Raw genomic sequence first — 27,391 nt, forward strand, 5'->3', positions numbered from 1 at the left:
CAACCATAAGATATATATACTATATTAAAAAAAGAGTTCTCAATTTCAAAGTTAAGTGACAAATTTGTGATTATAATAAAATTAAAGGTTTATTTATAAGCTATACATTTTTTTCTTTCTTTCTTTTTCTTTAACTTCTTATTTTTCTATTTTATTTCTTTTCTAAAATTGTGAAATTCGATTAATTATAAAATATTTGATATGCATATCAAATTAAAGATCATGACAAGAGCTTTAATTTGATATATGCTATGTAAATATTAAATTTAAAATATAAAAATTATATTTATTTAAAGATTAAAATTTAAGAAAATTCTCTCTCCTCTCTCCTCTTTTTTTTGAATAAATCTATTTTTTTTCAAATATCTTTTAACTTATATTGTTTTCTTTTTTCACAATATCAATTTTTATTAATGTGTAATTATTCATTATTTTTTATATTAAACTAAAATATATATCTTAAATTACAGTATTTTTTTAATTATATTTAGAACTTTTTTATATAATAATCAAATTAATATCAATTTTATATATAATGAAATATAAAAATATTTTTTGTGCGTTGCACGAGTGCAAATGCTAGTTATATATTATACTAGTAGGATATATAATACATTCATCTATATACATTTTGTATGTACACATAAAACGTGATTAATATCCTAAATATGTCAAATAAAGTTACTCTTCAAATTATCTTGATAAAAATACATCTACACAATATTCCTCAAGAATAATTTCAGTATATTTATTCTTTAATTACACGATTCAGCGCATTAATGCATTCCCCCACTTTCATTACTTTAATTTCATTATCATTTTTCCAATTCGAATGGCTTATGAGGCTTCGAAAGGGTAAATACCTATGATAAATTATGCATGATATATTACTCCATGCGTCCCATTCAAATAGACTTGTTTTCTTTTATAGGACGTCCTACTAGAATATGTTTGTTTTTCATTTTGAGTAAAAAAGAATATACTTTATTGATATGGATCACACTACTTTCCTTTGAAAAATAAATTTCTTAATCTTTGTGTTAAAAAGAAGTGAGTCTATCAAAGTAAGATGAAGGGAGTCTTGTCAAAATTTATTAACTTACAACATTGTATAAACAATCGAGTAACCTAAAATGATGTACTTATAAACAATCATTCAAATATAAATCTATACTATATATATTAAAAATAGAGTTTTCAATTTTAAATTGATTTCAAATCAATTTCAAAATTGAGTGACAATTTTGAAATTATTTTTATATTTTATTTATTTTTTAAAATTATGAAATTCGACTAATTATAAAATATTTGATATGCATATCAAATTAAAGATCATGACAAGAGCTTTAATTTGATATATGTTATTATGCAAATATTGGATTTAAAATATAAAAATTATATTTATTTAAAGATTAAAACTTAAGAAAATTCTCTTTCCTCTCTCCTCTTTTTTTTTCTTCGAATAAATCTATTTTTTTCAATTAGTATCTTTTAACTTATATTGTTTTCTTTTTTTACAATATCAATTTTTATTAATATGAATTATTCTTTATTATTTTTATAATAAACTAAAATATACTTATCTTAAATTATAGTATTTTTAATTATATTTAGATTTTTATATAATAATCAAATTAATATTAATTTTATATATAATAAAATATAAAAATATTTTTTATGCGTATCACGAGTGCAAATGCTAGTACAATAATAAGCGGGGATTTTAATGGCTCACGCGGCTTCGAAGGGCCGGTAATGCCGTTTATATTCGATGGCTATATGATAATTAATTTTTTGAATATTTGTCAAAAGTATGAAGAAAGATTGAGAGAGAACGTGGGAATAGACATGATTAACTTCTTGTTTTACGATAAAATACAAAGGGAATTCACTTGTTATCCTATCTAAGAAGCTGACGTACAAAAAGAAATCAATATAGCAACTCTTGACTAAAACGTTTTACAGCTAATTAAAGTAAGTATTCCATGTAACAAGTAATGTAGCTTGGTTAGCTGGTTTAGAAAAAAATAGTTAGGTGTTATAAATATAAAGTAAAAAGAAAATAAAACCGACAATGGAATAAGTAAATAATAAATAATCAATTATGCTAGGGTCATTTTCGCTCCGTTCAGATTAAACACAGGACACCAATTTCAAATATGCCATCATTCTTATTTCGAGTCTGATTAAACGACTCATATTCAAATGTTTTACTATTCGTGTCGGTTTGATTAGTTCAATTAATTCTCAATATTCTTTATCCTTCTAAGTAAAAAAAAAAGACATACTATTATTTTATTGTTAGGCTAGATCCTAGTTGGTTCACTTATCATATTTATAGCTTATAGTGCGCATACACACGTTTTGCTCAACAAAATATCGCAAACAAATATAGCGAATCCAAAAAACAATTGAATATAAAACAATAATTTTCTTATTTAATTACCATCCATTTAAATGTAAGGTTATTTTTTAACTTGATTACACAATACACTAAAAAAGATGTAAATAAAAGTAGAAGCAGTATTTGGAGTCAAACCAAAAACACGAAAAAAATACCAAAAATCGATCCGGTCATGTGAAAAATAACCGGATCACTGTAGCAGCATGACGTGTCGCAATCTGCGCATTTAACCTTCCGCATTCTAAAAGTTGAGTTAGCGTAGTATATTAGACAAAACTTGTGGCGTGTCATAATATATAAGTTACATAAAAGGAAATTATGTGACATGGAAAGCTTTGTACAAATTAGGTGAAGCATTCGGGTTTCCTACGTCTCTATAGCGGCCTCAACCAATGAGCAATCCATCAAAAGTAAATAGACTCCAGCTGTGCACAACAATCCAATATATATTACGTAAACAAAAATCAATATGGCAGCGCTCAAGGATTTCGAGTTCATCCCCATCCCAAGAGCTGTGTCAGCAAAAGCCTGTTTTCTCCTTATATTCGTCTAAAGTCTTGGTCGTGCCGTGCTCTACATGATATTTATACACACTTTTGAAGGAAAACGAGTTGAGATATTTCTGTGATATTGATTTATTCATCGTACAACAAGTGCATCGATCGTGTGTGTGGAAATGGCCAAAGCCGGTGGTGTAGTCGGGTTTGTGGGGTTGGATGATATTTCTTTGGAGTTGGCTGCTTCTCTTTTGCGCTCTGGCTATTCTGTTCAGGCGTTTGAGGTTTCAACATTCATTTCTCTCTCTCTCTCTCTCTCTCCAATTTTTTTTTCGGTTTCTGCTGCTCAATTCTCCCTCCTGCGTGTTTGTTGTGAATTTTTGACGTACGAAATAATTTTGGACGGTTGCAGTCCAATTGAATTCGACATTTAGCTCAGAAGTTTAATCAAATTGATTTAAACCAACCTATTTTTTGTATGCATGCGTGGAGTTTATCAGCAGCAATATGGTGACAGGATCAAGTCAGTTAGATTATAGGCTACTAGTGGCGTCGTTGTGATTCGCATCGATGAAAATTGATTTGAGTCATATATATGGAAATGTAGCTGTTGATTAGAGAGTGATAATATGGCTGTTGTATTAATGCCATGAAAATATACATTATACGAAATGATCAACAAAGTCTACACAGTCTTCCACTCAAACTATTAGCCGCATTCAATATGGATGACTCGTTTGTTTCATGGATTTAAATAGAGTTTTTGTTTCTTATAAAAATAAAAGTATCTTAATTGTCTCTTTGCATTCCTTGATTCATGATAAGTTAATTTATTCAATAATTGGGTAGAGAACGTGTTCTTATTTATTGTCATCAACATATCTCATGCTTGAAACCTCAACCTCACAGAAATCCAGTCAACTGATGAATGACTTCTCAAATCTCGGCGGTAAAAGGTGTGCCAATCTGACTGAGATAAAGCAAGGTAAATCGTGTATTTATGCCTTTCACAGGGTCCTTCTTTTCATTTTCCTTTTTTTTTTGGGAATGAAGCTGGACTCTGCAGTACAATTAATTTATTAACTTTTCTTTTTCACGAACAGTTCGTATTTATTTTTATTTCTTTTGGCTCACTGATATTTAAATATCCTTTTTTACTGATAGGAAAATACTTGATCAACTGTAACCTTACAATTTTTACTTCGCAAAACAACTTTAGCTACCTATGAACTTGGTCATGTTTGTCTGTTATGATTTCTGAAGATTATGATATTCAAGTGTTCTTGTAAATTATATTGTCGAAAAACATATTTTTTGAATTACTTGGTTGATGTTTTCAGAGTAAGGGACTTAGTAACATTGATACTGGTTCTATTTAGTATCATCATGTGTGCTTGTATGAGTTGATAGTTTCATTATGAAGAAATTACTGTAACTCATATCCCCTCTACAAGTTACCTTTTCGTTTTGGGCCTTCACAGCACTGTTGTGCCTTCATTGAAGTACCACTTGTCGTTTGTTTCTTCCTTATAATATGGCCTCTGCTTCTACGACTTTCATTTGGACTGCCGTGTTGGACCTTTGGCTACATTGAAACCATCCTGCTGAGGTTCAACAAAAACAAAATCATCTTATGTCAAATATCTTGAAGCAATTTCAACATTTCTCAGGTTATGTCATATGCACATTTATTGATTTCTTTTTCCCCCCTTCTTGATTCATGCAGGTGTGAATGCTTTGGTCACACTGATATCTCACACTGATCAAATAGATGATCTCTTTCATGATGACGAGGGTGTTCTAAAAGGTTCTCATAAGCTTGTGAACAAAATCCTTAACAGCGGTGGCAACTTAACTTTTGAAATGCAACTAATATCTTTCACACTTTAAATTCCAGGATTGCCAACAGATGTAATCATCATTATCCACTCAACCGTACTACCTGTACATATCGAGAAGTTGGAGAAAAGTCTCACAGGCAAATTACATTTGATATGCATATTGCATTATTTTTTCAATGAGTTATTGTTTTCTCATACATATGAATATATGATATAAATGGTTTACTTTATGTATTTCTTGCCTCCAATCAATGCTCATGTATATAAATTTCTTTAGAGGCGTTTGGTTTGGTGGATGGGATAGATAAGATTGATGAGATTGATAGGATTAGATGAGTGATTAAATAATCCACCCAACTTTGGGGTGACAAACAATCACTCATTTGAGTGATTAGATGCGGGCCGAATTATCAATCATGGGCCCAATCATACAAACCAAACACTTGGTTAAGGTGGATTATTTTATCAATCATGCCTAATCATTCAAACCAAACGCCTACTTAAAGCATAGCTATATCGCTGATGACTGATAAGGCATAAGGACTGAATTTTCAATATTTATTTTTATCAGTTTGATCTGTTTTGAGTACTGAAACACCACAGGTTTTAGGGCCATATAAAGAGGAGAAAAGGCATGAATTACATACATATAATAATTAAAGCTAATGTTAATTTTCAGATATTATTCTGACAAAGATGAGTTATGTTGCTTTCACCAATCATTTATGGTTAGGATAGCTGTATTCTGCTCATTCATTCTACTTCCTTTGCCCACCCCCATATGTAGATTGTAGCTAACAGGTTGTTATGAAAATATTTTTGTTTGTTTCTCATTTATTTCTCTCAGCTCTAATCTTCAGAGCCTTAAATTAGCACTATGACTTTCGAAGTGCACATAACACATAAATAGTGCCTTTCCCATTCCAGTAACCAGCAAAGATATAAAGTTCCACTTGAAGATCACAATAGTATGAATGACAGACTCAAGTTGATAAAATTTCTAACTGTACCTATGCATGTTGACCTGTATTACATATTTTATGGCCCTGTTATTTACTTTAGTCTTTGCCAGTGCAGAGGATCATCATATTGAAGTTGTTGTTGATATGTGTGCCTTAAAAGCAGTCTCTGAAGTCTCAAATGGAAAAGTCATGGTAAAACTTTGATGTTATTTTAATATATTATCGTGATATTTTAATCCTCACTCATACATGCTAAGTTGTTTCTCCTTTGGGTTGAGTATTTATCTTCAGATTATTTCTTCTGGGCGATCCGAGTCGACCTCTAGGGCAAAGCCCTTCCTTTCAGGTTCAGTTTTCCCTTTTCTCTAGTCTCTTGGTGCTAAGCAATTTCTGTTCAATACCATGTAATTTACACAATCATCAGAATTCTTCTGAGTACAATTTTTATTTTTTGAGCAGCTATGGGCGAGAAACTTTTCTTTTTTGAGGGTGATGTAGGTGCGGGCAGGTGTGCTTTGTTCTGGACCCTAGAGCCTGTTCATTTTAAATACCAATTCCTTAAATCATTTATTCGAACAAAGATCTAATGTTTGAGTCTTGACTATTCTTTGAAACAAATGGACATACAATCCGTATTGCATCATGATCATGGTTTAATTAGATTATTACCGTACTTATTTCTTGTATTAATGTGGCCTACTTTGCTGGCAGCAAAAGTAAAATGATAATTGAGCTTCTTGAAGGAATTCACCTCATAGCTTCTCTTGAAGCCATCTCTCTGGGTACTCAAGCTGGGATACATCCACGGATAATATATGACATTGTCTCTAATGCAGCTGGAAACTCATGGTGATTGATTTATTACTTCTCTGTTATTTCTTTTCCAGGCATCTGGAAGCACATATTATTTGCTCAGTTTTGTTTTCCAGACTCCTGATTACTATCTCTAGCAAACAGGCTAGTTAGTCACACCTCTATTTTGTTATTTCCCTTCTATGTAAAACTTTCTAATCTGTAGATACTAGATAGTGCCATTTAGTAGTGTTCTAAACTAGTATAATATATCGTGTGAGTCTAATTTGTTCCTGTCATCTCTTTGTTTATGACACTTAACATTGTTTCACTTATATTCGGATACACTATATGCATATGAGTTGAATCTGTTGATGGCATGTTTGAGAGCAACTGATGATATATGAGCAATATCTATGGTTCTATCTCTGCAGTTTCATCTCAGGGGGGTAGACATTACCCTGTTTTTATTTGTAGGTGGGTGGGTTGGTTATTGTTCCGGCTCTCTGCTGGTCTTTGTGACTCTAAAGGTTTTGGGGGATACAGAAGAATGCTTGGAGTAGGAGTGTGACACTGGGTTGAGTTTAAGGTTGCTTGCTGGGTTTAAATTTTTTAATTACAAAGAACTTTAGACTTCTTTTTCTAGATATTGCTAGAGATTTCAGTTGCATATTTAGCTAGGATGATAACATTGTTACTCGTCCCTTCGTAATTTTTTCTTTTTCTAATAAAATATTCTTCTTTCTTGTATAAAACAAAAAATATAGCTTATGAGTTTAAGCAAAGTGAAAGTGGTTCTGGAATGGTTGAGAAAGAAATCTATAACTAATGCAACTTTCTAAGGAATATTGAGGATAATGCTTACCTTTTCAGGAAAAATTTCGAAAACATAAGGTCTCAACTAGCCATAAGAATAGGATTTATCTTCCTTGTTTCATGGATAAGAAATTACGCCAGGAAAATGAACTTTTGAGCTAAGTGGTTTTGGAGTGTCGAAACAGATTAAACCTGTGCCCCCTGCCATTGGATATTGCGTGTAGAATGGTCAACTGTATACTTGTGAGTCAATGAAAAGAGTTTCAGAGTTTTAGCTGTTGTTTCTTTCCTCCACAAAAAGTTCAGTCAGAACATTATGCATCGCGCATATTTTTATTTTTTACAAATTTGTTATTTCATGTAGAATCACTGCAAAGTACTGTCTCCAAATCACATTTGTAGCATCCATTTTAGTGAATGCTGGACTGCATTTTCTCATCTTCTTACATATCCAATTTGGTCAGCATTAAGTTTGCTTTTCATTCTGATTTAAGTGAATAAACTCTTGCATATCAATTGTGTCAGTGATTTTACAAACATGTGGTGTAATGAGTACTGTGAGGGATCTTAAATTATATTCATGATTCAAAAAGGTTGTGCTCCATAATCACATTGTTAATTTTACATAGACAAACCCGACTTAGTTGCTTAAACCTGCCATCTTGATTGTGCCAAAATGTGATTAACAACTCTTTCAGTATAAGTAACCATGAAGTCCCTTGTTTAGGAATCAGTCTGAAAACCTATTTTCTAGGTGCTCCTTTTCACTTAGTTAATGGCATAAAGCCATAAAGTGGTTGATATATTTCTGTCAAATCTTCTCTCATTCTTACTTAAAAGGGGTAAGGTATTATGGTGGGGTTATTGTTCCAGTTCTCTGCTGGTTTGAATGGAATAGTTGGATTTCTTAGGATCAAGAAGCATCTTTAGTTGAGGGTTGAGGTGTGGGTAGTTTATATTGGAGTTGCTGGGTGGGTTTCAAAACACAAGGAATTCAAGGTTTTTGTTTTAGTTTTGGCTCAAGATGTGCTAGAGAATAGAGTTGTGCTTTTGGCTAGGATTTTAACAATTTTTTTTTATATTAATACCCCCTTGCAAAATTCTGTGATTTTTTTAGTCCAGTCTGATAAAGGAGCTGTAGAGTGGAAGCTATATCCATCTATTCTTGACATCTGCTACCTTGAATTTCCGATATGGGAATAATTTTGTACATCAACTGGAATTAGAGTCTGAAACTAGATCGCAATAGGTGATAAAATAAACATCCTCCATTTAGATGTGATTATTATTTGGTCATGGGTTTGTCCTTACACATTGTTAACTTTTTCTGGGTAAGAGGATAAGTTAGATTTGTTAACAATGGCAGCCAATTTCTGTTCTGGTCTTCTAAATCTGCATTTTCTTGTATTATCTTTTTTCTTTTTCTTTCTCTTTTTTTATTTATAAATAATCTAATGATCTGACTGGTCTTGTGTTTTTTGTCTTCCAATATTTTGCAGGGTTTTCAAAAATTACATCCTCAATCTGTTAGAGAACAATCTGTCCACCTCTCATCTCTTCTATACTTTTAACCAAAACTTGGTAAGATATCAAAATATTTTTAAATGAAAGGATTCTTGTATGGATACGAGGTTTCTCATGCATTATACTGATCCTAATCAAATACCAGCTGTGATTTGATGGAACACTTAACTAGAATAGTTTCCTGAACCAAGTTGTGATACTAATATGCTTCACCTGGTGAACATGTTTATATACTTTATCCTGCATGCATGCGCACATACACAGGGAGGGGGGTGGGAATGCTATATAAAGGGACTCAAATATTTCCATTCATGCAAATTGCACCAGTCTGGAGTCATTCTATTGAGATTTGCTTGTGAGAACTTATCCCATTTGTTTCAACACGGTACATTGTAGATGTATATGACAGAAGACTAGCTAGTAATCTTATCCATAATCTGGAATGGGGGTAAAAATTGGGTAGGTTGTATGGAGTCGACTCAGCTAGACTTGTGAGACTGGTCTATTGCTGGAACTAAGATATTAATCAAATGTTGGCAAGGTTATTTAAATTTTGGCCTTGTTGATGAATATTTGGGTTGTTTCATTTTAAACATGAATTTATATGGTTGCCAAAAAGTATAGTACTCATTTGCAGTGGATTGATTTCTCCAGCAGTAAAAGGACATTCGTCGTCTATTTTAAGGATGTATTAGAAATATGTAAAGGTCAAAGTAGGTTATTACACTGAACATCAGGCTATTTAACTATCAAAAAAAGGCTAGTGTATGTCAACCCTTTAGTCCCAGATTTACATGAAACCCCTGGTTGAATCAAGAACTACAGATCAACATACAACCAGGGGAGAGGGTTCAAATCATTCATGTAAGGAAACAATGTGGATTCATCAGAAAAAGGCTCAAATAGTATGGAATTCACCATTCCAGCTGTATGTTTGTTGCTTTGAATTGTAAGGACTAAAGATTTTCTTTAAAATTGTGAAGAATCATTAGAGGAGTATGGAACAGGATCAAGCTTAGGGTTTCTTGAAGGACTTGAAATCATCATCAAGAGTTCCAAAGGATTTTTGTTATAAATCTCGTTAGACTATCTTTAGATATGATAGTCTTAGGAATGTTAGGAAAAATTGGTCCTGTACTGCTTTGCCTCTTTCTAATAAAAGTTTTCCGCTTCTTATCCAAAAGAAAAAACTAAAAGAAAAAAGAAAAAAGAAAAGAAGATAAAGAAACACAAGGGCAACCCTCTAGTTCTCCAAAATAAATATGTAAATTCCTGGAAAGAAAGATGAAAGGCTTAAAGAATAGATAAGCATCCAATTTTAAATATAAAAAACACTCAGCTTGACAGACTCATTTTACTTATCTCTCCTTTGTAGTCTAGATAATGAGGCATGATTCTGTACGGAATATTATAAGAATTTTTTTTGGGTTGTACTTTTCAGTGCAACTTATTTGTACCATTGGCTGAAATGCATGTCTTTTGTCAACTAAAAAGTGTTGTTATTCTCCATCTGCATTTAAGGGAATAATATTGGAGATGGCAAGTTCACTGATATTCCCTCTTCCACTTACAAGTGTTGCTCAACAACAAATCCTTGCAGGTATGTCATACACATCTCAAACTTAGTCTAGGTTTATTCTGTAGTCAGAATGTAATTCCATGTAGCTTCATTCAATATGATTTCTGCTTAGTTTATTCACCATCTTTTTGCAGGATGTACTCATGGAGGGAAGGAAGATGAGAATACCACATTGCTCAAAGTAAATGATGATATAACTTGTTAGATGCTTTCATGTTCCTTACTAGTTACTCCAAAACTCTGATTAGTTATCTCAAATTGCAAATGCTGTCACAGGTCTGGGAGGAGTTATCTGGAGTTAACATCATAGATGCTGCCAATGCAAAATTGTACAATCCAGAGGAAATGGCTAAGCAATTATCTGCCAAATCAAAAACTGTAAAGCGAATCGGATTTATTGGGCTGGGAGCAATGGGATTTGGAATGGCAACACATTTGCTGAAATCAAATTTCACTGTACTTGGTTATGATGTAAGTGTAGCTCTGTTGTTACTGTGTTCCTTCTAAAATTACACAAGAACATGACAATTCTACCCAGTAATGCAATGTTTTGGCAATTTTCATGTCCTATGTGCAGTTGATTGCTTATAACATCTATACTAGTTCCCTCCAAACTGAACAACTTGCTTTGAAATGCTGATACAAATAAATTTGAAGATATTGTAAGGTCTTAGTCCGTAGAGACCTAGAGCAAGAAAATATCGTCTGTAATCTCATCTATGTAATAAGGATCTGCTATCAGAATTCTGGAGCCTACGACTCAATTAAATCTAAAATTGTAAAATAGGGTTTTACGACGTGGTATCAGGTATGATTAGAAGGAATGTTCATGGGCATTCAATGTCTGAATCAGCCATATAGAAGATGCATGGGATTGTGTGATAGCTTAGAATTAGATATGCAGATTTTAATTTAAACATATGTTATTAGTGTTTTGCTAGACCTTGAACTAGAATTAGATATGCAGATTTTAATATACTTGAACCATATCATTGTCTCACGACTCTCACCTAGTAGTTGGAAGTTATTTTTGGAAATTTAATGTTGAAAGTGATGGCTTTAAATGTTTTTTATTGTGCCCTCTACTTTTCAGTTTGTTTTATGAGGTTTACAGTGTGAATTAGTTCACTATAAACTTCTCCTCACAGTTGGGGACTTAAGAGTAGCAAGCTGCCTGTATTCCTCTATACCTGCCATTAGCAGTGTCTGAAAAATGAAAAAGACAAGCTATTGCTCTTACTACTGAATATAGAACTGCGAAAAAAAATTGAACAAAGTACGAGATGTAAACTACTGCTTTTTTCTCCACCGTGTAACTTGTATACACTCATTAAGAAGTAGCCTAATTGCTCCTAATTGGGTTGAGTCCAGGACAATGTTAGCATGAATTACTTGTTGCAACTGATGTACTCTGAAAATTGTCATTTATGATAGACTGATAGCACCTGATGAAATCATTTAAGGCCTATGTGCTTTTCCTTAAATTAATGCATTAGAGCTTCAGGACCAAGATTCCCATTTGAAAGTTCAAAAAAATTCAGAAGTAATGGAGAGTTCCTTCCTATCTCTACTGTGTAGGTCTACAGACCTTCACTATCTCGATTTGAAAATGAAGGAGGCATTGGAGGGAGCAGTCCTGCAGAAGTATCCAAAGGTGACTATACAGATTATTAGAAGGTGGGGGTGGGTTGGGGGAATGCTCCAAACCTAAGTACTGACTTTACATAAATTGTACCAGTGTCAAAAATTGGGGTTTTCTCTGTCTAACTAAAATTTGGAGATAATATACTGGTATTAACAGAGAAAAATTCCATACTACCTTGTAGGACCTGTTGCACTCATGGCAACCTATACGACTAGTATTATACAAAGTTGTACTAGGCTGTTCTTTTTCTAAGAAATTGACCATTGTATTTGAAAGCTGAAAAGCTTGAGTACTTGAGATTCAGGAAATCCCACACACCACACTTTCTAATATGGACTAGGATTTTTCATATCTTCCATTTTCAAGGGGTCAAAAAAGTCGAAGACACTCTTCCTTGACATATTTCAGTAGGATGTTTGAGATTTTCCATAGTTGTTTCTGACCATGGTTATCTCCAGATGTGGATGTATTGGTCTTAATGGTCACAAATGAATATCAAGCTGAAAGTGTTCTGTTCGGGAAAACTGGTGCTGTAGCAGGTATGGTTCTTTGGTTTCTCTTGTAGCGAGTTGGTCATCTCTTGATGTTGAGCCCTTCTATCTGGATATCTATTTTGACTGTTTTTTGATTTATCAGCACTTCCATCTGGAGCAACTATTATCCTTTCATCCACTGTATCTCCGGCATTTGTCAGTCAGCTAGAAGGAAGATTGCTTGGTAGGTCTATTTCCTTGGATTTTCCTTGCATGAAAAATAACATTCTCTAGACATGTTAGATGATGATTATTGTTGAAGAGAACGAAAGAAAGACATATATTGGAGAAAAGATGGTCTGTATATTATACAATAATACAAGTACACAACGACTCCTGTAGATTGATTGAACTAAATTATGTCTTTGTTCGTCTTATCTCTTTTGTTTCACATATCCTACAATTAAATATTCCGCACATCATAAGATTGTAATTGCATAGTCATAAAAAAAAGATTGTAAATGGATAGATGCTCTAATATTATCCAATCTAATGAGGCAACATTTTCAGAAAAAGTGAAAACACTGAAATAGAGAGGTTAGTTGCATATTTTCAGTTTATCAAATTTGAATTAGTAATCCCTGTTTCACACGTTGAAGCAGCATGTCATTTATACTCCAGAAAGTATTTTTAGTGTGGCATAACTTTTTACAGATGAACAAAAGAATTTCAAGCTGGTGGATGCTCCTGTCTCTGGGGGTGTGAAGAGGGCTGCTGATGGAACACTTACTGTATGAGTATCGAATTCTATCATATCTCTATTGTGAAACAACCTAAATGTCACCTCATAAACTGGGAGTGTTCCTTGATCGCAATTGATAATATAACTTTTGATTTCAGATAATGGCATCAGGTACAGATGAAGCTCTGGTTCATGCTGGTTCAGTACTTTCAGGTTGAGGAAATTGTGCTTGATAAAATGAATTACTTTCTGTTCCTGGTTTTTCAATTACAGAATATCATATTGAAACTAAAGGTATTCTGATTGGTTTTGGAACAGCATTAAGCGAGAAGCTTTATATCATAAATGGAGGTTGTGGAGCTGGAAGGTACATCCGAGTGATTTATATTCTTTAGTTCATTGTGACTAGATCTTGGACATCTTTTTCTAGTATGCATTATAAATGAATAAAGGTCCTTGTTTATGTGGCGGAGGTGATTTATTATGTCTTGAGGATACATTTTTAATTCCATGTCAGTCAGATTCTGTGGTTTGCTGCCAAGATGTTTTGTTTCTTTGAGTAAATCAAAAGATATTACTTTGTTTGGTTTACATGCATACCTTCTCTTAATCTTTCAAGCTTTACCCTGAACAAAGTCTAGCAATCTCAGATCTCAATACTGAAGCTTATCAAAATTTTCATTTGATTATTGGTAAACCCTTAGCATTAACTCAAAAAACTATGATTTCAATCTTTCCCTTTCAGTGTGTCTGAACATGATCCAATCTGCTTGAATTTAACAGTAGCCTCAAATGTTTACAGCCTTCCAAAGCATTCAGACCACACTCTTGGTGATTTTTTATGACAGCATAAAAACGTTTAACGTTTGCAAATTTTATCATGGCCAAAGTTCTCAAATTTATGACCACAGCTTCTTGTAAATTTTTCACTAAGAAAAAATATTTAACCTCGAAGTGATACAAGGGCATTCTAGAATTTGGTTGTGCAGTGTTAAACTTATAGCCAATGGACCATAGTTTCATTTGTAATCCATGTGTTTGTCTATTACTGTAAGTCGTGTTTTCTTTATCTCTCTAAACTTCCATAGTCTGGCATTTGACCATAAATACCCATTTTAATCCAAAAATTTATATATATATAATCCTTTGTCTGCCAGTTGGTTCATGTCTTCCATCACAACTAATTTCTTACAAGGACCATGAAGCGCTTTCTGGATATTCTTAGAACAAGATAACAAGAAGCCCTCATTTAAGTTTAGTGATTGGTGTTTCAGATGCTTTCAAGATAGAGGAAATAGGAAACTTAGAATAAATATGAGACCTGGTGCAGGTTTAAGAATTATGGGATATATAACCTAGGAATTAATCATAATTCCACATACATTCGAATAGTTTTTCGGATAACTTCATGTAAAAATATAACTATATAAGGAAGATATTTTAGGAAACTGATACAATTCTTCCTGATTTTGGCATTGCACTGAATCATTTTGAACACTGATAAATAATTTTACAACTTTGTGCCTGATAATCCGGTGATATCATCATGGAGTACACTCCTTTCTAATGAAAGTTTTATAGTGGTGTAAAAATGATCAATCAACTACTTGCTGGAGTTCATATTGCATCAGCAGCAGAAGCAATGGCATTTGCAGCTCGGTTGGGCCTGAACACTAGTCAGTTATTTGACATCATCACGATGAGTGCTGGAACATCATGGTAAGTTTTATAGTACATAATTAAATCCATCAATCTAGTTTCCATCAGAAGAACTAAGAAGACTTTATCCCCATTCCTACTATGTTTTTTAATGAGCTCAATAGACTCTTCTACCAACTTGCATTAACTGTTTTGCCAAATAAGGATGGATTTCAAGTAGTTGTTGACAGAACTTGTTGTGTCACCATATTGCTATTGGTCCACACCTTATGGACCTGAGGCTTTACAAGGCCACTAAAGAGCTTCCTTGTGAGCCCCATGATATTAGGAAAGGCCTTGTAGAAGCTAAGGCTCGAAGTACTCATAATGGGAATCCTGCAAGGGCCATTTTTCCTTCTCAATATTTATGTTTTCTAGGGTCATCGTTCTTTTATATATTCAGATCTCATTTTATGCTTATTTTAAACGGAAACTCACCAATTGCTTTTCATATATAATCTGATGCAATTCATTGCATATTAAATAATGATCATTATCACTAACAAATTAACATAATTTATATCTTATCCACCACAGGATGTTTGAGAATCGTGGTCCACACATGGTAGAGAATGACTATACACCATTATCTGCACTTGATATATTTGTGAAGGATTTGGTAAGACTTGAATTTTCTGCTTATGGTTTGTTTACAGTTCACACAATGTTACATCATAATCTTGTACAGGGCATAGTATCTCGTGAAGGCTCTTCTCGAAAGGTTCCACTTCATGTGTCAAATGGTGCACATCAATTGTTCTTGTCAGGTAGGCCTAGTCTCAAAAAATAAATCAAGCACATATTTTATGTAAGACAAAAATATTCCTTCCTTATGGTTAACAAAAAAGAATATACATTTCTTACTTCTCATATCTCGACACCTAAAAAGTACTCAACCGGTCCTCTCCTAAATCTTTGGTATTGAACTGAGTAGGGAGAAAAACTTTCAAATAATACCACATCCAGACTGTTTGTAGAAAACATAATCATCAAACTTACTCTTTTTTATCCCAAACTTCTCAACAACATGAGCAAACGTGCCAAACCATGCGCGTGGACTTTGTTTCAAAAAAGATTTATGAAGATATCAGACCTTCTTAGATTCTCCCCCCCCCAACCAAAACTCAAGGAGATAAATGATTATAGGAAATAAAAGTAGGAATAGGATAAGCACATGAGCGTTACCTCTACGAAGAGAAATTGGAAGATCACCACTCATGGTTAGATATGACGACAAAGAAATTGCCTCATCAGAACATGAGGCTGGTCAATCTGGAGCAGAGGAGACAGCAGGAGCCGAAGGTTGTGGTCAACGAGAATGTCTGTGTGATTGGAGGCTTAGCGCAGGCTATTGGAGGAACAACAAGAGGAGGGACAACAGAAGGGTGAACAGTGTATATAAGAAAATCACCATCCTCCCCCTCAAATAGAAGGAGAAGAGAAAAAGGTGCATGTTCTGAAAAGATGACATCAACTGACACAAGATACTTATTAACCCTAAGACAGTAACACCGATACCCCTTTTGTACCCGAGAATAGTATAAAAATATGCATTTCGAAGATTTGGGATTCAGTTTTGTAACCTGAGGTCAAACATCCCAAACAAAACAAGTACAACCAAATATCCTAGGCTCAATGGAGAACAAAGAATGAGATGGAGAGAGGGCATGAAAGGGAGACTGGCCACCTAGGCACCTAGAACTGATTGATGACAAAGCAAGCAATAGGGAGCATCGACCCAAAATGCTTAAGGAAATTAATTACAAATAACAAGGCTCTTGAAGTTTCAAGAAGATGCCTATTTTTCCTTTTAGCTACATCATTTTGAGATGGTGTATCAACACATGATGTATGATAAAGAATTCCATTATACATCATATACATATGGAATTGGTGAGACAAATATTCCTTAGCATTATTACTTCGAAATGTTTTCATAGGAACATCAAATTGAGTCCTAAGTTTAGCACATAAAGTGGAAAAATGGGTAAACAACTCGAACATTATTTCATGAAATACAACCATGTCATGCGAGAATAATTATCAACAAAGCTTACAAGAAATCCATCCTTGTTCTTCTCAATCTGGTCTTGGTGCCGTACAGCAAGTTCATGTTTCACTTAGAACGGTTGTTTCCATGTTACAACCTTGCAGACAAGATTGTTTTGAATAGAAATGGAATTGTTAGAGATAATTTTCTTAGGATACAAGATTGAAGATCTTATTGAAATATTTCCTTTGCTGATTTCCATAGCTTTCTAATTAATTGATTTAGTTAATTAATTGATTTAGTTAACCACAAATAAAATGGAATGGACCAATTATGCGCTATAGTTTTAGAACATTAGAGTTAGGATTTTCCTATTTAAGCAAAGAGTCAAGAAGTCCTCTCGCATAGAGAACTTCAATTAGATAGTATTTGTCGTGTACATGGGAGGTTTTCGCCTTTGAGTTCCAATCCTGTTGTGTCTTTCTTTCAATATATTACCTTCTTTATAGTTATCGTTATTGAGTTACCCTTTTAGTAAGTTATATTAATATTTTTATAGAAAGTGGGTATGAATTCAAAGTATTTGGTTGAACTTGCATGAGTACTCATGTGTACTAGAATGTAAGCTTTGTTAGGAGGAACTCCAAAAGAACATCATACCAAGTAAAGGTGGTTGACATTGTGTAGGAACAAAGGTTTGATAGGTTTAGTGGATATAATAGAATTCTCTATCAATTTGGTTTAACCAGCATTATAACGCAATAAGTATTACAGCGTTATCTCCCTTCAAACCCCTCACCGTAGGCTTGGGAGTGTTACATAATTTTATTTTTAGACTAGACTAAAGTTATATTATTCTTATGAATGTATTTGTCATGCTGGCTTACACATATTGAACTATGTATTGGTCAAGATTTTTCATTTTATTTTATATTTTTTGTTTTGTTTCCCTTTTTGATTCTTTTTGTATTTTAGTTTACTTTGGGTGACTAGAAATTAAATATGGAATTGCTTATAAAATGTATATATGCACTTAGTGACCTTAGATTACTTTATGAAAATAATAAAGTTGGAATGTTTGCTAGAATAGGTTCAGCTGCAGGATGGGGTCGAATAGACGATTCTTCTGTAGTAAAGGTATAATCTTATGATGTCCCTAATTTCAAAGTTATTTTTCTAGAATATTTCAAGTTTATGCTAAACTACTTATCTCAGTACAAATAAATTTAAAAATGTTGCTTAGTTCTTTAAATCTTTGCATGTTTTAGCAACTGCTTAATCTATATGTATCTATCTAGACATACATATAATAAAAGTGTGAATTCATAAATTTAAGATGCCTATAATCTCTTAACTTATTTTAATTTCTAAAGATAGTTTAGTAATTTCATGTATATATGTTTTATAATTTGTTTAGTTTTGTGTTTGTTAATATAAGAAAGTAGTCCTTTTATATCTTCAGATTTTTTCTTTATTGCTTTTTATCTAATACTCTTTGAACTTTAACTAAAGCGTATTCATATATTTCAATTAGATATCAGAATGCTACAATGATCATAAGCACATAGGGAAGTTTGCGCGAGATAAGTTTTATTTTTTTAAGGTTTAATTAGGAATTTTTATTTTGATATTTGTGATACATAAAATGAGTCACGTCTAAACATTGATCTAAAATAGTCGGGGGACAAAACTTGGAGAATATAATAGTTTACATACTTTTAAGCAAGTTCATATATCATAATTAAGTAAATCCTATAAGAATTGGACTAAAATACTTTATTCTAAAATTCAATTTGATTATGATATGGCACTTTGTTTCATTAAAAAAAGTTTATAATTAACATTTATTAGTGTTTTACTCCCTCCATCCACAAAGATTGTATGGTAGAGTGGAGGACACATGCTTTAATTCATAATTCATTTTTCTTTTAGAATTACGTGAAAGTACTTGTACAATTGAGAATTCAACAAACTTCGAAATCTTTATTTGTTTACAGGTCTCCAAAAAATTTAATGACATCAAGATACATTTCGTGTTGTATAGCTATCCATAGTAGTTAGATAATTTTATGTCCATGTCAGAATAGAGCAGATAATAGCGGTTATATGCTTAATTTACTGATTTCTGCAGGTTTATGAGACACTTACAGGAGTCAAAGTTGAAGGAAAACATCATGCTTTGAGCAAAAAGTTTGTCCTTGATTCTCTTCCACCTGAGTGGCCAACGGATCCTATTGAGGATATAGTTAGCCTAAACCAGAAAAGTTCGAAAACATTGGTTGTTTTGGATGATGATCCAACTGGGACGCAAACAGTTCATGACATTGACGTCTTGGCAGAATGGTGAGTCACAACTACTTACAATATTCATTCTTAAATGTACATAAACTGTGAGTCCAATTTTAGATTAGTTAAATGAGGAATAAGTTTTTTGTGGAAGCACTAGTGTTGCATCAGACAATTCTTTCAGATTTGGTACAATTATGAAACACTATGCCAATCATGTTATTACGGTTACACCATTGTGCCACTGGTTGAGGACGGGCAAGTAATAGCCATGAATCTTTTGGTCCCTCCTAGAATCGTCTGCATCAAAGTTGCTTTAGTTCAGACAAAAACGTCTGCCAGTTAGTCAATATATTCACACATCAAATACACCCCCAGTCATTATTTAGTAACAATGAGGCCATATTATGCTTTTGATAAATTTTCAGTTTAAAGAACATGGTGTAATGATTTCATGATTGAAATAGTGACTTTAAAGGGTCACTAGCAAGAAGAGATGGAGGGAGAAATTTATTAGATTTTCCAGTTAATATACCAACGTCAGTAGCCACAGAGAAATATGAATCTTGTTTTTCTTTATATCCCAACACAGTAAAAGTCTATTACGCAGTAATATATCTTAGTTTGATAGTCTCTGACTCCATCTAGTGACTTGATGGATTCAAGAGAAGGAAAGCCAAAATTAATAGAAGAAAATTAACTTTAGTTATAATGTGGTGAAAAGTCATTAGTCATACATTGGATAAAGCAATCGGGTGACATTCTTCTTCAATTTCAGGAGCATTGAGTCACTTGTTGAACATTTTGGTAAAAGGCCAAAGTGCTTTTTTATTTTGACAAATTCACGGTCAATGAGTTCCAAGAAGGTACAAACGTGAGCTAACTCTTATATGGTTTGTGTATCTCTAATATTTTCGTGCTATTTATTAGAGCTCTCTTTGTACAGGCTAGTGAACTAATTAAAGAGATCTGCAGCAACTTGTCTGCTGCTGCGAAAACAGTGGATAACACTGAGTACACTGTGGTTCTGAGGGGGGATTCAACACTGCGAGGTCATTTCCCAGAGGCAAGCCCACTAAACATATAATATGAAGAAGTATAAATTTACGACCTTTATATCTCAAAAGAGCTTCATGCCTTGAGTTTTGAACGTGTAGGAAGCAGATGCTGCCGTATCTGTAATTGGTGCAGTGGATGCATGGATAATTTGCCCCTTTTTCCTACAAGGAGGCCGCTATACTATTGGGGACGTGCACTATGTTGCGGATGCTGATAGGTATTACTCTTTCACTTCTGCTACATTCTTTGTTGAATAACTAACGTAACTAGGAGCCTTGTGTCTGTAGTCTCATCCCTGCAGGTGAAACAGAGTTTGCGAAAGATGCTTCGTTTGGCTATAGATCTTCGAATCTGCGGGAGGTGAATATATCTTTTTGTAGTATTTATGAGACAAATAATATACTTACTGTGAGACGAGTTCGATGTGCTATTTCTTTGGAAACCAGTGGGTGGAGGAGAAAACTGGAGGACGTATAACTGCGAGTAGTGTGGCTTCCATTTCTATTCAACTTCTAAGGGAGGGCGGGCCTCGAGCTGTTTGTGAACATCTCTGCAGTTTAAAAAAGGTACAGTTTCAGAGTATAACCTTCAAGACTAATTGATGTATAGTGTATTATCAGTTTTCTCTTCATTTTATCATCACAAATCAGCATCTGGAGGCAGAATACAATTAATGCATTACTTTTGATGTGATACAAAATTCATTAAATACTTTTGAAATGCTCTATCATCTCATATCTAAAAGCCTCTTGGAGAGTCTCATGAGTGTGAAATACTGATTTGTGTAAAGATAATAAGTCAACATCCATTCAGTGAAAATTTGTGTAGGATGGTCGATGGGGTGGAGAGAGGGGATCATATAGAAAGATTTTATAAATCAGCTTTTTATAACATAAATCAACTGCACCAAGGAGCAACAGTCATTTGAGTTAACAAGACAGGGCTCGATTACCCACAGGATGGTTATGATCTAAATCTTAACAAGATCTTCCTTAAGCAACCTGCCCCAAGAAATAGATAAAGTTGCTCCTCAATGAGCTTTGGTTAAAATGTACAGACCAAACCATGAATGTATAAGTAAGATTAGGATTTGAATCTAAAGTAACAAAGGCAGTTTACTGATATAAAATTATTTCTTAATCAGTAAATGAATTAGCTGAATTGGGAGTCAATGACATCTATTTCTTTAGAAGGGGCGAAAGATGCTTCTCTAGTTTTTGTCTTTTAAAAAGATTCTTCAAGATTTTATGCTTAATAGACTGGAGATTAAATATTAGGTCAAATACTTGGTAACTGATAACACCAAGTTATTTTTGCCAAAGTTTACATTATACGATGAGTCAACAAATAAAAGAGTGAATACATCTTAATGGATGGCTTGGAAGATTAGTTGACTGGAATAAAACCAACAAAGAGAAACATCATATCCTAGAAAGATTTGAGGAAGTAAATACCAAAAACTAGACTTCATCTGGCTGCGTGCTTAGATCAACATCATGTTCATGTACATGTAAATATTGCTATTGTAAGTCTCTAAAGGGTGACAGTTCTTGTACCACTTTTATGGCCAAGATGAAGTTTAGCAACACCAGATACAAAATATGGTTAGTGTTTCATTTTTCACCAAACATAGAAGGATCTGATCCTCGGTCCCTGGGATCATACTAAAGCAACAGATCAAGATCTCTTCAAGGTCCCCTAAATTTTTTACCGGCTTTCTAAATCTATGCGTTATTGATTGCAACAGGGATCTATATGCATAGTTAATGCTGCTAGTGAAAGAGACATGGCTGTATTTGCTGCAGGAATGATCGAGGTAGACCGTTTGATTTTCATTGTACTTTCTTGCTGACATCTATACAATAAATACAATAGGCTGCTTCATCACTAGCCTGTATTTCTCTTGCAGGCAGAAATAAAAGGCAAAAGTTTCTTATGCCGCACTGCAGCTAGCTTTGTTTCTACTCGGGTTGGAATAAAACCAAAAGCTCCAGTGTTGCCACATGATCTGATGTTGTCCAGGGAGAGGATTGGTGGACTCATAGTTGTAGGGTCATATGTTCCCAAAACGACAAAACAGGTTCAAGTTGCTACTAAACATAATCTAATAGTTACAACCCTTAAGCTCTCAGTATGAGCTAAGTTTCTCCATAACATGCAGGTTGCAGAACTGTTGGTTCAAAGAGGCCATGCCATGAAAAGGATTGAGGTTTTTCAGCTCTCTTTTCACCCCTCTTGTTTTCTTAATTTTTTTTTTTTTAAATCAATCAACTATGTGAAAGAGGAGAATGAAATGAGTGACTGAGATATGCTATGAAGATTATAAAATATCATACTTTGCACTCTCCTTATCACAACAGGTTTCGGTTAATAAAATCGCTGAGAACTCAATAGAAGAAAGAGAGCAAGAGATTAATCAAGCAGCTGACATGGCCGACGTATACCTAAAAAGTGGAAAAGACACTCTTATACTGACTAGCAGGAAACTTGTTGTAGGGAAAAGTGAGTCCTCATCAATAGTCATTCTTTATTCCTTTCCACCAAGCATTTGATATAAATCTCAGTGTTTTATGACTCCTATCATATTCGACTTTCAGTCAGTTCTGAAATATAACTGCGATTTGATTATTATTATCCTTAGATGCTGCTAGTAATCTTTACGTGTGTGAACAGCTGCTTCTGAAAGCCTAGAGATCAATTGCAAAGTAAGCTCTGCTCTAGTGGAGATAGTACGCAGGATAACTTCAAGACCACGTTACATTCTTGCAAAGGTATGATGTGATTGGGTGCCTGTATACAGTTTCCTCTTCCAAATTCATTTAAGGTAAACTCAATAGAAAAGTTCCAGATTATGGTCATTGCACTGAATTTAATTAATCATCTCTATGGTGGAGTCAGAGAGAGAGAGAGATTGTATTCATTCAGATCAATAACAATTTGTCATCTATGATAGGGGGGAATTACTTCCTCGGACCTTGCGACAAAAGCTCTAGAAGTAAAACGAGCCAAAATTGTGGGCCAAGCTCTGGCTGGAGTACCCTTATGGCAACTAGGACCTGAAAGCAGACATCCAGGCATCCCTTATATTGTCTTTCCTGGTAATATGAATAGATAGAGATGCAATATCATTTCTTGTTGTATGTTAATGGTTCACATTTTCTAAAATAATATAAACTCTCAGGAAATGTTGGTGATAATAAAGCTATAGCAGAAATTGTAAAAAACTGGACACATCCAGGCAGGATTTCAACAAAGGAACTTCTTCTTGTAAGATCTCATCATCTATTGTAATTACTCTTTTATTTCTATGAGATTCTCACAATCTTTTACGTATAAAAGAATGCAGAAAAAGGCGGATATGCTATTGGGGCCTTTAATGTTTATAATCTGGAAGGGGTTCAGGCAGTTGTTGCTGCTGCGGAGGAGCAACGGAGTCCAGCTATTTTGCAGGTTTTAATTGTGCAATTGCTCTTGTAACTATCCGTTATCTGTGTGTTGTAAATTAGTTTTCCATCTCCTGTTATTATGTTTTAATCTTCTTAATATAGTTGTAGATAACTCTTACGCTAAGATGTTGGTTCTCTCATTATTTAAACTTTCCACCATAATCTCGTCCAGTATCTCAAGTTTCCATAAAACTTTGAATAGTTAGTCATCAGTTTCGTTTCTGTGAACTGAATTTGCAATTTCAGCAGTAATGAAGACTTTCCTGTCATGATGTCATCTTAAGGCCTTTCCCTTTAGGGTTTTCCAGAGTAAGAGGAATGCTTCTCTTAGAATTTCCTAATTATACCCTTACCTGCTAAGATCTTCAACAGCTAGCTATTCATCAATTCCAGTGGACTGAATTTGATTTTTTCCGTCCAAGGTTACAAAAAGATAGTACATCAAAAGTTAAGCTAACCATTGGTTTACGTGGCCATATGCCATCATATATATGTATATGTCAGTGATGTCACATAACACTGAATTATATTTTCCAATCAACTATCCAATCATTTCTTATGTTTGCAGATTCATCCCGGTGCCTTCAAACAAGGAGGAGCTCCATTGGTAGCCAGTTGTATCTTTGCTGCTGAACGAGCTAGTGTAAGTAGCACCAGAAATTTGAGAAGAAATTCTAAAAAAATTGAACACTAAATGAGTACATATGTTGAAAACTATCTGATAGTTGTAAAGCTGTATCCCCCATGGCGCAAACTCATAAGATTTTCAGGCAACTGTTTTGCTAATATGTTGACCATGGCACAGTAATATCTAGTGGCTTATATATTCTTCAGTTATTAGTCAAACTGACGTCTTTATATCCACTTCTTCTTGAATGATTATCTTTGTGGGTTACATTAAATATGGAGTAATCTAGTTCATCAACAAGTTTTTAGTTAAACTTTTTGACTTACAAATTCGTAATTTCTCCCTCTAAATAAATTTCGTAATTTCAATTACAGGTTCCTATTACAGTTCACTTTGACCATGGAAGTTCAAAGCAAGAACTGTTGGAGATTCTAGAATTGGTAAGCTTCTTGATTTCTTTAATTTTGAAAATTCAGGTTTTTGGTCCTTTCTTTTAATTCGCCAAGTTCTTCTGTGGTCAAACTAGACTTCTTGAATTTATGTTACTCTTAGTAATGGTTATATGTATGTGGCAAACTGACAGGGATTTGACTCGATCATGGCTGATGGTTCTCATCTATCCTTCAAGGAAAATATTGCGTATACCAAGTATCTTGCAGTCTTGGCACATTCTAAAAATTTATCAATAGAAGCTGAGTTGGGAAGATTGTCTGGAACAGAAGACGATTTGACTGTAGAAGATTATCTAGCAAGACTAACTGATGTCAACCAGGTGCCCCCTTCCCCCTGCCTGAATATATAAGGGAAATGAATTCATAAACGGCATCCACGATTCAGCCCAATTAAAAAATAAAATGAAGGGTGTTTTCCTATTAAATGATCGTCAAAGGTATTGTGTTGTAAAAATCCTTGCACGTTGCAAATTTCAGGCGAACGAGTTCATTGATTCAACTGGTATAGATGCTTTGGCTGTTTGCATTGGGAACGTTCATGGAACATACCATGCTAGCGGCCCAAATCTGAGACTCGATTTGCTCAAGGTAAAGTACTTATTTTCAAGTGTTCTTTTCCTGTATAATTAATATGACAATAGTCTTGCTACTTGAGAGAATAGGATTAAAGTTATAAATTAGTCTTTGGAAATCAGTTGTAGTTGCCTTTGCAGAAGTGAAGTTGCATAGGTTTTAGGCAATCCTGTGAATCCATGTTAAATCTTTGACATGCACTTAGATCAGTCAACTCAGTTCTATACATGTCTTGGATTTATCTTTCAGTGCAAGTTGAGCTATGGACTCTTTACATCAACATCCTCAACGTCCCAACCCTTGACCTCATATTCCCTAGCCATGTCAATTGTTTTTCGCAAAAACTTGAATAAGAGAAGAAACCTTTTTCTATATGATAGAATCGCTCGTCACATGCTATTGTGTAGCTATCAATATTTTTCACCTTGCTAGCTGCTGCCGATTGTCTGATTATTCCACTCTGTAGACTTAAAATGAACTTGAATTTACTGAAGCAATAACATCCCGGCAGCAATTTGTTTTCAATTCACCCCTCTTTGCCTTCTGTATTCATCATTCTGGCAATGTGCATGCTCATGATATCCTGAGAGATGATGCATATACTCCAAATCATGTGATATGTCTCTAAATTGTGAATTTTATTATATCTCCTAATATATTAAGGGGAATAGGACTAGGTTGATCGATTTAAAACATTAATCTAGCAGGGGTAATTTACTTATTGTTTGTAACTTCTTCAAATGCCAAAAAGATTATACCAAACATTTTATTTCCTTTCTAATCATTACTTGATGTCTGGTTAAATTTATATGTGCAATCGATTTATGATTTATTAATTAAAAACACTGAAATCGGTTTCTTCTAATGTAGTTTTTTCTAATATTGGCTAATGCTCATATCTGTCACTTTTAAAATGGTGATGTTCTTTTGTTGCTCCTCGAGCTCCTTGAATACACATTATAAGCAATTCAGGAAAAGAATAGAGACTTTCTCACTCACATTGATTAGGAGACGTTGTTGGAGAAGCAATGACTCTTATACTGCATGATGTAATAATATTCAGAAACAAGCAGTTCCTAGATTAACCTTGTCTATTTTTGAACAACAGGATATATATGATTTAACTTCAAAAAGAGGAGTTCACCTTGTTCTTCACGGCGCTTCTGGCTTGCACAAGGATATTATCGAGGTAAGAAGATCGTTCTTGGTAGTCTCTCGAGATGATACTTAGCTTGGTTTCCTTGTCTAAGTTGAGTAAATGAACATGCAGGAATGTGTGAAGCTCGGAGTAAGGAAATTCAACGTCAACACTGAGGTTAGAAAGGCATACATGCTTTCATTAACGAAGACCGAGAAAGATGTCGTCCACGTTATGACATCTGCAAAGGAAGCAATGAAAGTTGTGGTTGCTGAGAAGATGCGTCTCTTTGGCTCTTCTGGGAAAGCTTAGTAATTCAACTTTTTCTTTTCTTCGTTCATTTTCCTATTTGATGATCTGCACTCGATTTAGGAATTACTATGGGCTTGTTTACATAATATATGGAAATTGCGAATGCTTTTCAGTCGGCCATTCTGATTAATTCTTCAATGAAGTGCCATAGTTTTTGTAAAAAGTAACATATCAGCGCAAACAATAAACACCATATCTCTGCAGTATTAATTCATATTTCGAAACAACGATATGATATTGCACATATCTCTGCAATCCAATCCACTACAATTGCAAGATAATATAATAGTGATTGGATTTGTAAATGATAATCATCATGTACATATATCTCATTTTTTTCAAATAAATATATTCTCACGTTAATGTTTTTAACGATGATTGTTTTAAAAAAAAATTATATGTCGGACCATAGTGCATTGATACCCTTAATTGTGCCCAACTTAAAATACTTCCGATTTGAATCTGTTGCAAGGTGGAATATCCATTATTGAGCTCGCACCAAAGACTTTAAAGCAATAACTCCAATAGAGTCAA

General features: G+C 33.9%; 2 protein-coding genes across 4 annotated transcripts in view; both read left to right on the plus strand.

The window, feature by feature from the left end:
* LOC131008566 (uncharacterized) overlaps nucleotides 1-27,391 on the plus strand; it is a 590,934-nt gene that overhangs the window by 428,150 nt on the left and 135,393 nt on the right. The window lies entirely within an intron of this gene.
* Nucleotides 2,850-27,024, plus strand: LOC131008563 (uncharacterized). Of its 3 annotated transcripts, XM_057935482.1 has the most exons (42): nucleotides 2,850-3,185; nucleotides 3,811-3,886; nucleotides 4,628-4,708; nucleotides 4,799-4,879; nucleotides 5,820-5,896; nucleotides 5,996-6,050; nucleotides 6,164-6,212; nucleotides 6,416-6,553; nucleotides 8,812-8,893; nucleotides 10,358-10,436; nucleotides 10,550-10,596; nucleotides 10,692-10,886; nucleotides 11,994-12,069; nucleotides 12,519-12,599; nucleotides 12,697-12,777; nucleotides 13,248-13,324; nucleotides 13,434-13,488; nucleotides 13,594-13,642; nucleotides 14,857-14,994; nucleotides 15,511-15,592; nucleotides 15,662-15,740; nucleotides 18,054-18,100; nucleotides 19,095-19,306; nucleotides 20,028-20,115; nucleotides 20,196-20,315; nucleotides 20,407-20,525; nucleotides 20,596-20,668; nucleotides 20,755-20,874; nucleotides 22,056-22,124; nucleotides 22,218-22,388; nucleotides 22,470-22,517; nucleotides 22,669-22,810; nucleotides 22,982-23,079; nucleotides 23,262-23,406; nucleotides 23,490-23,575; nucleotides 23,648-23,758; nucleotides 24,323-24,397; nucleotides 24,757-24,822; nucleotides 24,966-25,154; nucleotides 25,312-25,422; nucleotides 26,516-26,596; nucleotides 26,678-27,024. In XM_057935482.1, exons 1-42 carry the CDS (start codon nucleotides 3,081-3,083, stop codon nucleotides 26,855-26,857), a joined length of 4,134 nt encoding a protein of 1,377 aa, XP_057791465.1. In that variant the 5' UTR covers nucleotides 2,850-3,080; the 3' UTR covers nucleotides 26,858-27,024. The 3 variants fall into 3 exon arrangements, with proteins under 3 accessions (XP_057791465.1, XP_057791466.1, XP_057791467.1); XM_057935483.1 differs by lacking the exons at nucleotides 2,850-3,185; nucleotides 3,811-3,886 and adding an exon at nucleotides 4,377-4,510; XM_057935484.1 differs by lacking the exons at nucleotides 2,850-3,185; nucleotides 3,811-3,886; nucleotides 4,628-4,708 and having other exon boundaries at nucleotides 5,983-6,050.

Source organism: Salvia miltiorrhiza, chromosome 2 (genome assembly GCF_028751815.1).
Source record: "Salvia miltiorrhiza cultivar Shanhuang (shh) chromosome 2, IMPLAD_Smil_shh, whole genome shotgun sequence".
NCBI classification, from domain to species: Eukaryota; Viridiplantae; Streptophyta; class Magnoliopsida; order Lamiales; family Lamiaceae; genus Salvia; species Salvia miltiorrhiza.